The sequence below is a fragment of the Molothrus ater genome, chromosome 9, assembly GCF_012460135.2.
Source record: "Molothrus ater isolate BHLD 08-10-18 breed brown headed cowbird chromosome 9, BPBGC_Mater_1.1, whole genome shotgun sequence".
NCBI classification, from domain to species: domain Eukaryota; kingdom Metazoa; phylum Chordata; class Aves; order Passeriformes; family Icteridae; genus Molothrus; species Molothrus ater.
In genome coordinates, this window is record NC_050486.2 from 1,430,575 (window position 1) to 1,442,102 (window position 11,528).

General features: G+C 50.8%; 1 protein-coding gene across 1 annotated transcript; it reads right to left on the reverse strand.

Moving 5' to 3' along the window:
- Positions 1-368: 368 nt before the first annotated feature.
- FASLG (Fas ligand) lies at positions 369-3,971 on the reverse strand. The gene is made up of 5 exons (XM_054515785.1): positions 3,612-3,971; positions 3,277-3,326; positions 2,689-2,704; positions 2,194-2,227; positions 369-874 (listed from the first exon to the last, which is right to left on the reverse strand). Exons 1-5 carry the CDS (start codon positions 3,969-3,971, stop codon positions 480-482), a joined length of 855 nt encoding a protein of 284 aa, XP_054371760.1. The 3' UTR covers positions 369-479.
- Positions 3,972-11,528: the final 7,557 nt, after the last annotated feature.

Below are 11,528 nucleotides of genomic sequence, written 5' to 3' on the forward strand. Positions count from 1 at the left end.
GCTGAACACAGCCCTGTCCCAGCCCAGCTGGCAGGAGGGACAGGAGTGCCAGTGCTGGGCAGTGCCAGCCATGGCTCAGGGGGAGCAGCTGGTCACACTGCTCATCCCACACCACTGTGGTGTCATGGCACAACACAGACACCTCCTAACACCCCCAGCTGTCCCCAGCAGTCTGTGCCACCACGGGGAGCAGGTCCCACCATCTTCTCAGGCAGCAGGTAGTGAGTTCCAACAGGGTCTGCAGCATGCCACATTCTGAGTTTGCTGGGTTTTTGTCAGGAGAACACGTGCAATTCTGTTCAGGCTGATGCAGGACAGCCCTGGTGTTTTCAAACCTTTCCCATTGCTTGGATCCCCTCGTGCTGAAGCCCAAACATGGTTTCTGGTGGGTTTGGTGGTGCGCAGGCAGCTCCCAGCCCTCACACATCCACGTGGGGCTGTGTGTGTGTGTGTGAAGGGGCTGCCAGCCATGCTCCACTTCAAAGCTTAAACAAACCAAAGAAAGTCTTGGATTCCTCAAAGTTGACCAGGGCGATTTTGGAGACGTTGACGTGCAGGCTGTCCATCCTCCTGAGCCTGAAGAGAGCCCCCAGGTAGCTGCTGCGGGCCCACATCCTCTGGCCCGAGCAGAAGTTGGTGGCTCTGTCCTCCATGAGCACCAGGCTGCCCGGGGAGGCCGGGTTCCTCTTGTACACCACGTGGGCCAGGAGCTGGGTGTCACAGGCCGTGCCCCGGAACAGCACCCGCGAGTACACAAAGTACAGCCCCGGCTCGCTGACCCGCAGCCCCCGCTCCTCGTACTGGATGCCGCTGGTGTAGGCATGGCCAGAGCTGGGCTCCCACTCCAGAGGCAGCCCCTGCTGGGCTGGGTTGCCTGGAAGGGAAACAAGGCCAAGGAAAAGATTGGGAAGTGGATTTGGTTGGGTGGGTTTGGCTCAGGTCACGCCCCACAGCACAAGGCAGTGCTCTGCTGTTGCAGTGGGATGCCATAGCCTGTCTCAGATATCCCTGTTCCCTCCCCAGGTGTGCCAATCACCTCTCCCTTCCTCTCCCTTGCCCCTGCTGAGTGCTGTCCGTCAATCTTGGCATTCCAGAAGGGCCTCGAGTGATTGGCAAAGTTCAAAAGATGCCTTAGACCCCTTGAGGGGCATTGGGCCATCCAGGTGTCATTTGTCCCCTGAGACTCCCTCTCCTGTACCTGGCTGGTGGCTCCCTACCCCTCCCCTGCCCCTCTCCTCGGGGTTCAAAGACACAGCAACCACGCTGTGGTTCTGTTGGAGCTGGTGCTGCATTCAGAGCCCTGTGTGCCAGGAATAAAGCTCTGGATCCAAACCCTCCAGCAGAACCGACTCCTTTCCTTCACCTCGCCTTGAAGCTTCTCCACCACAGCTAAACCTGAGCTCCTGCATGCCTGTCCCCAGTGCCAGCTGCAGCATCCAGCCAGCCAAAGGTGTCTCTGAGGTGAGACCACCACAGCTGCTGCCCTTGGTCAAGCAGCAAGGGCCGGACGAGCCCAGGCACGTTCCATCTGGCAATATTGGGATTTAATTCCAATATTCTCCGAGCTTTTCCTGCAGTGTGGAAAGTCCTCCTGGGCCTCACCCCTCACCAACACCAAGCCCAGTGCCACTCCTGCCCTGCACAGCCCAAAAACCGAGCCAAAGCCAGGCCTCACTGAGAAGCACAAGTGAGGGGGAGGGTTTTGTCTGTGGAGCAAATTTCCACTGTCAGAGCAGATGTGTCACCTGAGGAGAGCAGCAGGGCCTGCGTGGGGTGGGCTCCTCATAACTCCAGCCATGGCATCCCCTGACCCCATCCCAGCTGCCATGGCACCCTCTGTCCCCCTCTCAGGTGCCATGATACCCTCTGGTCCCACCCCAGGTGCCGTCTGGCCCCACCCCAGCTGCCTTGGCACCCTCTGATCCCATCCCAGGTGCCATGGCACCCTATGATCCCGTTCCAGCTGGCTTGCCACCCTCTGATCCTGTTCCAGCTGCCTTGGCCCCCTCTGTCCCCATCCCAGCTGCCATGGCAACCTCTGATCCCATCCCAGGTGCCATGGCACCCTCTGATCCTGTCCCTTGGCATCCCCTGATTGTGTTCCAGCTGCCATGGCACCCTCTGTTCCCATCCCAGCTGCCTTGGCACCCTCTGTTCCCATCCCAGGTGCCAGCCCGGCCCCCCAGCACGTACCTGTGACATGGGCTGCCCTCCTGGCCTCCTTCCTGTGCCCTGCACAAAGAGAGGGAACATTGGCCATGAGCTCCATGGAGGAGCAGGGGACACCCGAGACCCTGCAGACCACCCATGGCACTGGGCAGGCAGGAGCTGGAGCTGTGCTCAGGAGGGGAGAGCAGAGCTGGGGAAGCTCTGCCTGCCCTGCAGGGCTGAGCTCCCTCTGGAGAGATGGGCCCGTTCCAGTGACTCGGTGTGTGGAGCCCATCCACTCCATCCCTTCATTTTCCCCAATATCTACTTCATCTTCTCTAATTTCAGAATCATCCTTTTTTCTTTTCTTTTCTTTTCTTTTCTTTTCTTTTCTTTTCTTTTCTTTTCTTTTCTTTTCTTTTCTTTTCTTTTCTTTTCTTTTCTTTTCTTTTCTTTTCTTTTCTTTTCTTTTCTTTTTTCTTTTCTTCTCTTTTGTTTTCTTTTCTTTTTTCTTTTCTTTTCTTTTCTTTTTTTCCCTATTAAATTTTCCTCTCTGCTCTCCCTCCTCCTTTACACTATTCCCCTGTTTCTATTCCTTTATCCAGCCCCCTCCAGAAATTCAGGTTTATTATTTATGTTCAGCCTCTGCTAAAGAAGCCTGTGATCAGAGCACTGAGCATCCAGTTCAAATGAGCTCCCCTTCCCCTAAAGGGAAAATTTATTGGTATAGGAGTTGATGAGAACCAGGACTTCCCTTTCCCAATAATTTTGCTATTTCAATTTTTTTTTAATTCAGTATCAGAACTAATTTGAAAACAAGTTTTCTAATTAATAAAATTCTCAAGAGGGAACAAATTAAAACTTTTCAGAGCTAGAAAAAAACGTCAAGAGGAGTGAAAATTTCTTTCTGACTTGGCCAATTTTGAAAAGGATATCCTCACTTATTAACATGGAATGCAAAAGAAAAGCAACTGTTTGGAAGTTCAAACCACGGTTTTTAAATTGTTCCACCTAAATTGAAACTTTTTTTTTTTTATGAAATCAAAACCATCTAAATGAAATCTAGGAAAATTGGCAGGTTCTTGTGGAAAGTTTCAATTTCGCTGTGTTCCGCCTGCAGACACGGACTCACCTGTGAGTTTCTGAGCGGCGGGAGGGATGTGCTCAGCGCTGGCAGCCTGGCAGGAGAGAAGAGGAACATTGGCTTAGAGCGTGAGCAACCTTTGGCAGTGCTTAAATCTGGGGATTAACTCCATGGGGGGCTGCAAAGTGCTGAGAAATACACAGGGAGAGATCTGACAGGAGCACAGATATCCTGATAGAGCAGTCCCTGGGGGAACAAGCACCCTGTTCCTCTGTGCCAGCAGCCACCGAAATGGTGCCCCTGGGGAGCATCTCAGCCCATTCCAAGGGTTCCTTTCCCCCTTTCCCCAGGGACCTGCGCCCAGCCAGGCAAACCTCACCTCTCTGAGTTCATCCACTTCCTTCTCCAGGTGAAAAATCTTAAATATGCTCAGCCCCACTCCGGTGAAGGCCACCAGGATCAGCAGGAACATCACGAGGAAGCCGGCGCTGCCCCTTTCCCCGCGCTCCCTTCCTTTGTTCCGGGGTTTTCTGCTCCGGTCCGGGACGGGCGGTGGGAAGGGAGCCGTGGGGACAGCGGGGGCGCAGGGAGCGCCTGTCTCGGCACAGCCATCCACCCAGAAGATGTGCGGGCAGTAATTCAGGTTCTGCTGCACGGGGGGCAGCGGCACGGGCCGGACCTGCCCGCCGGGCTCGTCCCCGCGGCAGCCGAACCCCGCTCTGCCCTGCGGCGGCTGCATCCGTGCGCTGCGAGGGAAGGATGCTGAGGAAGGATGCTGTGGCTTCGAGAGGCTCCGAGCATCAGCAGCAGAGCCCTTTCCGGCCCCGCAGGACCCACCCTCCTCCCACAGCCCCGCTCCGGGGGCTCCCGCAGCCGCTCCCCAAAATCTGCTGCCTCCGCACCGCCCGCAGGGCTGGGGAGCTGCAGGAAGGACAAACCCTGCGGCTCCCGCACGGCAAGGGACAGACAGAGCCCAGGATGGACAAACCCTGCGGCATCCCGCACGGCAAGGGACAGACAGAGCCCAGGATGGACAAACCCTGCGGCATCCCGCACGGCAAGGGACAGACAGAGCTCAGGATGGACAAACCTTGCGGCATCCCGCACGGCAAGGGACAGACAGAGCTCAGGATGGACAAACCCTGCGGCATCCCGCACGGCAAGGGACAGACAGAGCCCAGGATGGACAAACCCTGCGGCTCCCGCACGGCAAGGGACAGACAGAGCCCTCCCCAACAGGGGATGTGGTACCGAGCCCGTGGGATGAGGGATGAGGGATGAGGGATGAGGGATGAGGGATGAGGGATGAGGGATGGCTCCGTTCCTGCTCCCCGAGCATCCCTCCCTGCCTGTGAAAAATGCATGTATTTTATGATTGGCTTTTCACAAATATTAAAATGAATATTATATGTGTTGTGTTAGAAAGTAATGCTGTATTAATTCTCTTAAGTAGTGTGTTAAATATAATTTTAGGTTATAAAAATTGTTAAAATGGAAATGATGCTATGTAAGATACTTGTTTTAAAGAAAGGACTTGCAGTGAGATAGCAGCCACAGGACACCTGTATCTTTCAGAAAAAAAGAATTTATTGCTCCATTATCAGAAAAAATGAACTTCTTCCTGCCTCGAAGGCGCTGTCAGGATTCAGAGGAAGAAGTTGACACTGCCCAGACAGAATCCTGTGTTTGAATGGAATTTATGCATCATGGATGAGGTGTATGAATATGCAACAGGCTGTTGCTTTTAAGGGTTAATCCTCTGTTAACGTGGGTCCTTTTTTGGGCTTGTGCTGCCCAGAAAAAGGTACCCAGACTGTCTGTAACTCTTTGTTTCTGTTGTCTCATATTGTCCTAATTCAATTTGTCCAAATTATTATTACTCTAATTGTATTACTATTTTTATAACCATTTTATTACTATTAAACTTTAAAAATTTTAAAAACAAGTGATTGGCATTTTTCACACTGCCTTTCCCCACTCCACAGGGCACAGCCCAGGCACAGCCTGGGCACAGCCTGGGCACAGTTTGGGCACAGCCTGGCACAGCCAGCTCCAGGGCTGCCCTCCTGCCTTCCAAGGAAAAACAGAGTCCAGACCGTGCTGCACTGTTAAGAGCTCATTACAATATCCTAATGAGGAGAGACAGGGATATCTCCATTTTCCAATTTCCATTCCTCACGTACTGCAGATTTTTAAGTGGGGACAGTGAGATTTCCCCACAGATTTCCACACGTGAAAGTATTAGGAAAATAAGAATTAATAAAATAAAATAAAATAAAATAATAAATTCAGAAAAAGTATTAGGAATACTTTTTCTTTGACTTTACAGACAGGTGTTGAAGTGTGTATTTCCATGGGGCAGTGTTAAAAAAAGGAAATGCTTAACACAAGAGCAAACCAGAGATTAGTCTCCTGTGGTTGAAGGAAGCAATCACAATACACAGGCTTTGATCTTGAACATCAAAACTGGGATCTGAAAAGGGCACATCTGAACCTTTGTACACTTGTTTCTCTGAAGCAAGGGCTCAGCTTTGCCTGCAACCACACAAATAAATCAGATGTGCCTACAAAGTCTTGCACCACCAGACACCCCAGTGCTCTTTGAAGATATTCTCCAGCCCTTTGCTTCAGCAGCAATCCACAGCTCAGGTTTCAATAACCCCATCTGGCTCTTCCTCACACGTCAGGGTTTAAGAGACACAAAAGCAACAAAAATCCAACTCTGACAAGGTTAAGCTTGGTCACACCTGGCCTGGCTCAGTCCCTCTGCCTCTGTCCCAGAGCAGCCACACAAGGACAGATCCCCATCCCCTCCCACAGCCACTACAAGAGAGGGGAACACGGTGGCTTTGCCTGGGGAGGATCCACTTCCACATTCTTCTGACACTGTGTTAATGCCAACAGCTTGTTAAGGTGGGACTGGAGAGAGAGTAGCAGCTTCCCTTAAATGCCACAAGTGTTCTTACTCCACACCCACTGCTTCCCACTTTCACAAAGATGCTTTTTTAAAGGGTGGCTGAGAGGGAGAGACAAGGAAACCAAGTGAAGCCATTTCAGCTGCACTTGCTTTTTTGGGTGCGCAGATCAAGAGCCTGCTAATACCCCATGTGGAGGCAAAACAAAGGTTGGGGCTATTTTACCATCTAAAATGTTTAGTGCCCAACATGCTTCCAGGGACCTCTCCCTCTGCTCTCCTGCTGTCAGTCTCTGTTTTCCTGCCACCCCCTTCAGACACCATAACATGCCAGACACTGACTGGGAGATGGTGCCAGGCAGGGCTGTGTCTGACAGCACATCAGGATCACAGAGCCTGGGGCTGGAAGGGACCCCTGGAGATCCTCTAGGCCAAAAAAAAAAAAGCAGGCAGTGGTGCCTGCAGGCTCTGTGTTCTGCTGGCTTCCTGTGCTCAAATGACAGGATAGGAACAGGACTGCTGAAATCATGGCAGGACAATTTGCTGCAGGTAGGCACTTCAGTCAGGGGAATTTTGCTAGAAGGCCTAGAGCCAGAATTTAGATAAGGCTGAGGCCTCCTAACAAGGACAGCTGGGCAGGAAAACAGGGCATGAGAAGGACAGAAGGGGTGTCAGATTTGCCTCCACCACCCTATCCCCCTCTTGAACCAGCCTGCACACCCTGTTTCCAGCAGCCCTGTTATGTCATTTGGTCAGGAAGGAATATTTTCCAATGGAAACACCTTCCATAGCACTCATGAGAGAATTGTTCCCCTTTACCAAACCAAAAAAAAAAACTTTACACAGACTGTGAAAGAGGATTTTCTCAGAAGAACACTCTCCTTCCCCAGCTCACCCCCAGAGGAGAGGTGGGAGCTCTTATTAACAAGACACACAATTATGCTGAAGTTGATGGCAGAGAATCAGCCAGCAGCCAAGAGTTTGTACCAGCAGGACTTAGGGACCTGCCTGAAACAGCCCAAAGCAAGCAGGACTTGAACAATGATCCAGATCTAATACTTGACAGAAAACCAACCCTGAAACTCAAAACAAAAACTGAAGTGTGAACCTCTGTGTAGGAGAGGCTCTCACCATGTTTTGGACAGAGTCTCTCTGGAAGCAATTAACAAATATTTCCTATTACACTAATGACTAGTGGAAATGTTAAAAAGCAACCCTTGAAAGCCAACAGGGCTGCAGGAATTACACCCAAGAGCAACAGAGTAAGTTGAGAATCATTCGCATTCAAAAACACAATAAGGATTCAACATCATGAGCACAGAGAATTGAATCAGAAGAAAACAAGGCTAGAAACAGAGACTGCAGATCAAGCTCTTTGGGTAGAAAACAACGTGCTAGAAAGAAAACAAGTCTGAAGTTGAGAGGCTCCTCAGCTGGACATAAGCTTCCAGCAGGGAAAGCCCAGAGGCTCCTGTGAGAGCTCACACAGCTCTGGGCATAGACCCTGCCCTAGAGATCCCCTGGAGCCTATGGGGCAGACAGGATCCATGGGGCACAGGGGATCTGTAGGGCAGACAGGATCCATGGGGCACAGGGGATCTGTGGGGCAGACAGGATCCATGGGGCACAGGGGATCTGTGGGGCAGACAGGATCCATGGGGCACAGGGGATCTGTGGGGCAGACGGGATCCATGGGGCACAGGGGATCTGTGGGGCAGACAGGATCCATGGGGCACAGGGGATCTGTAGGGCAGACAGGATCCTTGGGGCACAGGGGATCTGTGGGGCAGACAGGATCCATGGGGCACAGGGGATCTGTGGGGCAGACAGGATCCATGGGGCACAGGGGATCTGTGGGGCAGACAGGATCCATGGGGCACAGGGGATCTGTGGGGCAGACACTCCTGGAACTCACTCCACAAGGCTTTGTTCAACTCCAGAGAGGCTCTGGAAGAAGTTGCAGGAGCTGTTGGACAGAAAGGAAGTTCAAATCTGTCTGTTCAAGAGCAAATTGGCAGGGAGGGATAGACAGCGTGTGGAAAACCTGTGAAGAGAGGGATGATTTCCAGCAGCAGAGAGCTCTTAGATCTCACAGAATAAAAAGCCTCCCAAGGAGCCACTCGTTGTGAGCCAAATCTGAAGGAGTTTGAGCAAAAAATGGATTTTTGAGTGAACACTGGTATGGATGGTTGTGAGAGCTGCCTCCAAAGGGAGTGGGTCCCCACCTGCTGAAGCCTCAGAGGGGTGTGGAAGGCACCAGAACTCACCCAGCCTTTGCAGCTAGCACCAACATCTTCATGTTGTTTTCTCTATTACGTGTTTATTAACAGTTTCGTTTCTCAAATTTCCTCCACGACTGCTTTCCTTGCTAGGAGCATTTGTGGCATACATAAGCCATGACAAGGACATTCAGATATTCACACACAATAACAGGTTTTAAAGTCCACTGTTAACGGCCCTGGCCTGGCATTACAGTGCTTAATACATCTCTCTTCCATGGAACAAGGTGCTCTCTGCTCTCCTGCACCCTGATTCCAACAGGCAGCCAGCAGCCCTGGATTCAGCAGAAGAGGGCTCTGAGGTGAGAGAGAACCCAAGGAGCCAAAGCAAATGAGGAAAAGAGTAACTAAAATATTACTCTGCTGCTTTCATTTCTTTTGTGCCTGTGGTAAGGGCAGGGAAATGAGGTGGAGTGGCTGTGAGGTAAAGGGCTCTATTCTGAGAACAGAGCAGCAGGGTCATTCCTTGGTGCCACAGGACAAAACAGAACAAGGTGCTGGGGCCAGCTGTGAGGAAGACCAAGAGAACATGCAGGTGTTGAGTTCCTGTCCCCTCAGCTGAAGGGAGAACAGGACATTCCCAAGGGTCTCATTCCCAAGGGTCTCATTCCCAAGCCCTTCTGCAGGGTCTGTGCTCTCCTGCCCCAGCCTCTGCAGCCCCAGCCCTGGCTCTGCTGGCCAGGGGGCCTGGTCAGTGTTTGACAGTTTAATTTCTTCTTGGGAGCAGCCAGTCTCAGCCCATTCAAGGCAAACAAACTGTAACTGTGTCATCACAACTCACAAAAGCTTCAGTAGCTGCTGCTTTCAGTCATTTTTCTGGGAAAAGAGAAACAGCAGCCAGGGACTGTTGTTTGCTGTGAGCTCACTGAGGGCACCGCAGCTGGACCAGGCTCCAACCACATCTGACAGGGCAGAAAAACAGGGCAGAAAAACAGGCCCCAAGGTGGCAAACGCTTCCTTTGCATCTCTGTGTCCACAAGGGGCCTCCCAAGAGCTGCCCTGAGCGTGGGAGCTCCTGGTGACTCAATGGAAAGCAGCACAGGCAGGGCCAGCCCCAGCCCCTGGCAGGGTCAGACAGCAGGGAGGCAGCAGGAGCTCCTTGGAAGCTTCTTCCAAATCCATCCTGCTTAAATTAGAGAAGGGCAAAGAGATCAAGCTGAGTTTCTGCACTAAGCCTTGACCTGTGGAGCTGTCACAAAGCCCAGCAGCAGCTGCAGTGGGACACTCAGGGTTTCCAGGAGATGAGACACCCCACAGCACTCCGTGGGCAGGGCTCTCCACTTCTCTGTTCCAAAGAAGTGGAACATGTTTGTACCTCATTAAGCAAAACCCGCTAAGCTGTTCCGCCTCGTGCTGTCACTTGGCAAAAGCAGAAGCCACACACCACCTTAGATCTGCGTTTTCTGTTTACATCACCACACAGCTGGCAGAGTGTGCAGCTTTCAAAAGCCTGATTTCCACTGGTAGTTACTGTATAGAACCTCAACACCTTGGCAAACACAGCAATGCACTTACACAAGGTGTGCTTGCACCCATCCACCCTCACATGGAAACCTTCACATTAAAGACTTTTTTGACCTTGGGCTCAGGACCTGCCCAAGGACTGAGGGACACCATCCTCACTCCAGCACACACTTTGCTTCTGGGTGTTTTACACCAACAGCTCTCCAGCCTGTGCTGGCAATACCATGAGACTGTCACACAGGAATTTGAGATGTAAAAACTCTCTTGATTAGAAACTATTATCCCTACAGAAAGTCTATAACCAATTTAAGAGACTTGATTCTAAAGAACCAAATTTTGAAAGCTACATTGCATGACATTAATAAAATTGAAAGTAAAAAATTACTCAAGAGCCCACATGAAAGGAAAACATTAGGCAATAATAACCTGATGGTAAGAGAATTTTTTTTTTTTTTTAGCAGTGGTTACAGACAACTAAAAGCAGGGTGTCAGCAGCAGGTGGAAGCTGTGGTTCAGTCTCCAGTCTCTTACCAGAACACACTCTCAAGTCTGCAAAACCATAACTGGCCCTGTAGGTTCCTTCAGATGCTTTATTCCCATGGCACACTTCCCACGTGTTCATTACAGGACAGGCTTTATCACTGATGTCTTTCCACAAATGCATCAACTCCTCAGACCTAAGTCAGGCCTAGTATTACAGGAGCAGATTAGAACACATTTGGTTTTACATCTGCAATTGTTAACTTGGAAATCTGAATGTGTGATTGGGATTTCAACATGCAGCCTCATGTATCAGCACAGGATAGAGCTGGGAGTCCTTTAGTTCATAGCCAGTGTCTGCTTTCAAAGAGGGGCTGTTTTAAGAATTCAGTCACATCCAGCTTCAGGTGATTCTTCTGGAAACAGAAGAATTGCCTGGGCAATAAAGGTACATGTGCTTCTAACAAGTGACATAAGAGGAAGGAGTAAGTAAAAGGAACCCACACTTCCCCCCACAAACCACCCAGCACTCTCCTCCCTCAGCAAACTCCACACTCAGTTTTATTTTTAAATCATAGTTCTGTGATGAAGCAGAGTCCTGAGACACACACTCCAGTGGAAACTCAGTGCTGGGGAGGTCTCTGACAAGCAGCTGCTGGCCAGCCTGTGAACTTGGCATTTGGCTGCCCAAGTCCTGCTGGGCTGGACAGAACCAAGTCAGAGGGGGAGCAACCAGTACAGGGCAAACTTCAAGCTGAAAGCTCTGGTTTGAGATAATGACTCTCTAACTTTCCTTTCAGGGCCTTTTGTACCATCCTTCACAAGCCTTAGCTTCATGCAGTTCTTCTCACAGAAAGCCAGCACATGCAGGGATCCCCCAGGGCAAGGTGTGAGCTGACCTGCTGGAAACCTCTCCAGCAGTTTCACAGGGCCACAATTCCTGACCTTTCAGACAAAGCACCACTGAGCCCTCAGAAACCACTCCCGCACACTTTTCTTTATTGAAATAGAAAAACACATCTAGGCTGACAAGTTTATGAACTCCTTACTACAGCCCAAAGGATCCCATGTCCTAGTCCTGGACTGAAATTTTAAGACCAGTCCTTCTCTAAGAATGCAAGCCACAAGTTTCATTCTCAAAGGAAAAAATGCCAGTAAA

Excerpts from the sequence above, each read along its gene's own strand:
- FASLG (XM_054515785.1), bottom strand. The coding sequence starts at position 3,971 with ATGCAGCCGCCGCAGGGCAGAGCGGGGTTCGGCTGCCGCGGGGACGAG. Across the intron at positions 3,327-3,611 it reads AAGTGGATGAACTCAGAGAG|GCTGCCAGCGCTGAGCACAT; the intron begins GTGAGGTTTGCC and ends CTCTCCTGCCAG. Across the intron at positions 875-2,193 it reads GAGGGCAGCCCATGTCACAG|GCAACCCAGCCCAGCAGGGG; the intron begins GTACGTGCTGGG and ends TTTCCCTTCCAG.